This window comes from Protobothrops mucrosquamatus, unplaced genomic scaffold (assembly GCF_001527695.2).
Source record: "Protobothrops mucrosquamatus isolate PMUCROS unplaced genomic scaffold, P.Mucros_1.0 scaffold3523, whole genome shotgun sequence".
NCBI lineage: Eukaryota > Metazoa > Chordata > Lepidosauria > Squamata > Viperidae > Protobothrops > Protobothrops mucrosquamatus.
This window is the reverse complement of record NW_015389492.1, coordinates 35,515-40,665: the sequence shown is the minus strand read 5'-3', so window position 1 is coordinate 40,665 and position 5,151 is coordinate 35,515. Positions and strand designations below refer to the sequence as shown.

At 43.4% G+C, this 5,151-nt stretch overlaps 1 protein-coding gene across 1 annotated transcript in view; it reads left to right on the top strand.

Annotated features, from left to right (window-relative positions):
* Positions 1 to 572: 572 nt before the first annotated feature.
* Positions 573 to 5,151, top strand: part of LOC107297776 (signal-transducing adaptor protein 1-like) — a 19,274-nt gene continuing 14,695 nt past the window's right edge. The window contains exons 1-2 of the mRNA XM_029286387.1: positions 573 to 748; positions 3,569 to 3,640. Of these exons, the coding sequence (XP_029142220.1) occupies positions 650 to 748; positions 3,569 to 3,640 (171 nt within the window). The 5' untranslated portion in view covers positions 573 to 649. The remainder of the gene's footprint in view (positions 749 to 3,568; positions 3,641 to 5,151) is intronic.

Sequence of the window (5,151 nt, the reverse complement as noted above, 5' to 3'; positions counted from 1 at the left end):
TCTCTGTCTCCTCCTGCCCCCTGATGGTCCTCAGGAGCTCAGCCTCAATTTCCCCAACCGCAACAGGCTGGTTTCGACCTCTGTCCAGGAGTTCAAACCTCGCCCCCCCCCCACTTTGCCAAAATCGCCCAAAGAGGCTTCTCGACAGAAAGCTTTCTGCACGTTCTCAGGAAACCCTGCTCCTCTTCTCCCCTTTTCTTCTCCTCCATTTGGAAAACCGAGGCAGAGCCGGATACGAATCGCCACAGCCGGCTGAGACCAACCGGCCAGGCTAAATGAATCGTCTGCATCATCGGAACAAAAGCCAGCCTCTCTTTCTTTCTTTCTTTCTTTCTTCCTTCCTTCCTTTCTTCGTGTGAACTCAAGCGAGGAAGAACCAGCTGGCAAAAACACCTGGGGGGGGGGTGGCTCTTCTGCTGTCCAAGGTCCAGACCGACCAAGGACACCAGCCGAGGGGACGGCCCCGGGGAAATTACAGGTGGCTGCCAACCTGGGGTGGGGGGGGAGGAAAAAAAAATAAAAATCAGTGTGGCTGAATTTATTACGTTTTTTGCTTCCTGGTGCAGATTCCTCAACTCTGCAGAGCAGAGAGAGAAGAAGGGAGAGTCCTTCCTTCACTGGATTCCCCCGGCCAGAGTGGCAGGAAGCGATGGCCGCCCCGCGCCAGTGGTCAGCCAAAGCCAAGGCCGCTGCTCTGCCCCCCCACTACTACGAGGGCTTCCTGGAGAAAAAGAACTCGTGGAATCAGGTATCCTTCTCTGGGCTGCTTAGGGAGAAGAAACAGGAGCCAAAGAGCGTGGGGGGAAAAAAACAACAACCCCAGAACGGAGGCTAAGCTGGGCACATCTGGGGGAGGGAAATACAGCTGTTCCCCCCCCTCCTGGGGTAGATAAGGGCAGGGTCTGAATTTTAATCGGGGAGGGGGGTATCAAACAGCCTGGCTTGGTTTATCAGAAGTGTAAAGGATCTGTGAGAAAGATAGAATTACAGAATAAACAGAACTGGAAGGGACCTTGGAGGTCTTCTAGTCCAACCCCCTTTGAGAGACGGATGATGTATTGATTCCTAGGAACGGGCAGACAAGAGGCGGCGTAGCCCTCAGCTGTACAGTTAGTCCTCGACTTACGACAGTTCGTTTAGTGACTGTTCGAAGCTACAACGTGACTCATGATCAGGTTCCACACTTAACGACTGTTGTAGCCTCCTTGTGGTCACGTGACTTACATTCGGACGCTTGGCAACTGGTTCCTATTTAGGACGGCCGCAGCGTCCCCGGGGGTCACGCGATCCCCTTTGGGCGACTTTCTGACAAGCAAAATCAGTGGAGGGAAGCCAGGTTACTAACGGCTGCTGCAGTTTACTTAACAACGATGGCGAGAAAGGTCGTAAAACGGGGCAAAACCCACTTCATAAAGTTCTCGCTTGGCAACGTAAATGCTGGGCTCAGTTGCGGTCGTATGTCAAGGACTACCTGTATAAAAGGATGTAGAAAGAGAATCAGGAGGGACCCTCCCTAGTTTCTCAGGCTGTAAAAAGTGGGGTCTCTGTCTCTCTTATTTCCTGGGGGAATAAATATGTTATGGGCCAATTCTTCCCAGCCCTTTACATGGAACGAGTCACTATTTAAGTTACCATTCAATAATAATAATAATAATAATAATAATAATAATAATAATAATAATAATAATAATAATAATAATAATAATAATAGAAGGAGCCTTGGAGGTCATCTAGTCCAGCCCCCTGCTCAGGCAGGAAACCCTATACCATTTCGGACAAATGGCTGTCCAGTCTCTTCTTTAAAACTTCCAGTGTTGGAGCATTCACTGCTTCAGGAGGCAGGTTGTTCCACTGGTTAATTGTTCTCACTGGCGGAAAGTTTCTCCTTAGTTCTAGGTTGCTTTTCTCCTTGACTAGTTTCCATCCGTTGCTTCTTGTCCTGCCTTCACAATCTGAAGATTAGTGTAATGTTTGGGTTCACCTGTTGACTGTTTATTTTTCTACAAATAGTCCTCAACTTACAACAATTCACTTAGTGACCGTTCAAAGTTACAGAGGCACTGAAAAAAGGTCCCAATTCACTTAGGACCGTTGCAGCACACACACACCCCGTGTTCACATGATCAAAATTCGGACGCTTGGCAACTGGTAGAAATAGAAATTTCTGGTATAGAAATAGAACAGAACAGAATAGAATAGAATAGAATAGAATAGAGCAGGACAGAACAGAACAGAACAGAACAGAATAGAGCAGGACAGAACAGAACAGAACAGAACAGAACAGAATAGAATAGAATAGAATTGGAAGGGACCTTGGAGATCTTCTAGTCCAACCCCCTGCTCAGGCAGGAAACCCTATACCATTTTGGACAAATGGTATAGAAATAGAAATAGAAATAGAAATAGAAATAGAAATAGAAATAGAAATAGAAATAGAAATAGAAATAGAAATAGAAATAGAACAGAATAGAGCAGGACAGAACAGAACAGAACAGAACAGAACAGAATAGAATAGAATAGAGCAGGACAGAACAGAACAGAACAGAACAGAACAGAACAGAATAGAATAGAATAGAATAGAATAGAATAGAATTGGAAGGGACCTTGGAGGTCATCTAGTCCAACCCCCTGCTCAGGCAGGAAGCCCTATACCATTTCGGACAAATGGCTGTCCAGTCTCTTCTTAAAAACTTCCAGTGTTGGAGCATTCACTGCTTCTAGAGGCAGGTTGTTCCCCTGGTTAATTGTTCTCACTGTCAGGAAGTTTCTCCTTAGTTCTAGGTTGCTTCTCTCCTTGATTAGGTTGCTTCTCTCCTCTGAAATGATCCTCTAATTAAGCCACCGGAGAAATTTGATCAAATAGAAACTCCAGTACAGGGAGTTCTCGACTTACGACAAACATTGAGACCCAAATTTCCGTGGCTAAGCAGTCAGTTGTTAAGTGAGTTTTGCCCCCATTGTACGACCTTCTCTGCCACAGTTGTTAAGTGAATCACTGCAGTTGATAAGGTAGTCACCCAGTCGTTAAGCGAATCCGGCTTCCCCCCATCAACTTTGCTTGTCAGCAAAGTCGCAATAGGGGATCACATGACCCCGGGATGCTGCAACCGTCATAAATATGAGTCAGTTGCCAAGTGTCTGAATTTTGATCACATGACCGTGGGCATGCTGCAACGGTCGTACAGGTGAAAAACGGTCCTAAGTCACTTTTTTCAGTGCCTCTGTAACTTTGACTGGTCACTAAATGAACTGTTGTAACTTGAGGACTACCTGTATTAATTCAGCATTGACAGGGGCTGTCCGTTGACTCCTGGGTGGTGGGCTTCAGGGGAAACGACTCTTGTGGAAAGTGTTAGAAAATAAAACATGGAACATAAATAGAACTTTTTCTCTGTGGAAATCTCGGAAGTTGCAAAAAAAAAGTCCGACTTAGCTGTATCCGTCAGTTGTTGACTGAAGTAGGGGGGGCAAAAAAGTCAAGATGGCGGACGGGACTGTGGGATCGAATCCTCTCCTGTTTCAAGATAATCCCGTTTAATCATTCCTCTGTTCTCTTTTATTTTTATAGGATTATAAGAAATACTGGGCCGGTCTTTGGGGCTCGACTCTATATTTCTATCACACCAGCAGAGAAAGTCAGGTAAGCCCATTGTGGTATTGTGTGGTGTGCAAAGCACAGCAAAGTGTTCAGCTCTCGCTAAGAGGGGCCTCCCAAATTTGGTGCTTGTGTGAATGGGGCCGGAACCGAAAAACCAGAGGTTCTCATTCTTTTGACTCCAGATCTTGACTTATTAGAAATAATAGTATAGAACAGAACAGAAGCACCCACAACTTCTGGTGGCCAGCTGTTCCACTGGTTAATTGTCCTCACTGTTAGGGGAAACATCCTAACAGTGAGGACAATTAATCAGTGGAACAGCTGGCCACCAGAAGTTGTGGGTGCTTCTGTTCTGTTCTATACTATTATTTCTAATAAGATCTGGAGTCAAAAAAATATTTCTCCAAAGAAACAATCCCTGATGCCCAAAAAGCTGGAGGCCTTTGGACTAGAATATCTCCAAGGTCCCTTCCAGTTCTATTCTGATTGAGAACAGAATAGAATAGAATAGAATAGAATAGAATAGAATAGAATAGAATAGAATATACTGTAGAATGGAATAGAATAGAATAGAATAGAATAGAATAGAATAGAATAACAAAATAATAATAGAATAGAATAGAATAGAATAACTTTATTGTCACTTTAAATGTACACTAATCAACATATAATTAAAATGAAATTTCATCTCATTCAGCTCTCAAAGGGTCACCACCTCCAATATACACTCCATAAATCTGACAAAAGATTATTTATGGGTAGATTTGATCCGTCTACACCTCACTTTTTTCAAGAGAGTCCAGGTGACACGCATACAAACTCCCCCTACTTTACAACAACCCTGTGAGGTAGGCTGGTCAGGAAAAGAGGACGGGGCAAATTTACCCAGTGAATCGTGGGATCCAGTGGGAACTCGAACCCAGAATGTCTAACTCTGCAACCTCATCCCTAAACTGTATTTATTTATCAGTTTTATTTTTGATACATGTAGTTCTTGATTTACCATCATAATTGAGCCCCAAATTTCCCTTGCTAAGAGAGACAGTCGCTAAGTGAGTTTTGCCTCATTTTACGACCTTTCCTGTCACAGTTCTTAAGTGAATCACTGCAGTTCTTAAGTTAGTAACATGGTTGTTAAGTGAATCTGGCTTCCCCATTGACTTTGCTTGTCAGAAAAGTCGCAAAAGGGGATCACACGACCCTGGGACGCTGCAACCGTCATAAATATAAGTCAGTTGCCAAGCGTCCGAATTTTGATCACGTGACCGTAGGGAATGTTGCAACGGTCCTAAGTGTGAAAAAAAGGAGTCACTTTTTTCAGTACCATTGTAACGGTCACTAAATGAACTGCTGTAAGTTGAGGACTACCTGTACTTAGATCTAACTAACTTGTTGAATATCTTTCTCACAAGTGTGGAATGGATTTCTATCTATTCCTTTTATTCATTGATGATGCATTTTGACTGACTGATATTATTATTATTATTATTATTATTATTATTATTATTATTATTATTATTATTATTATTATTATTATTATTATTATTATTATT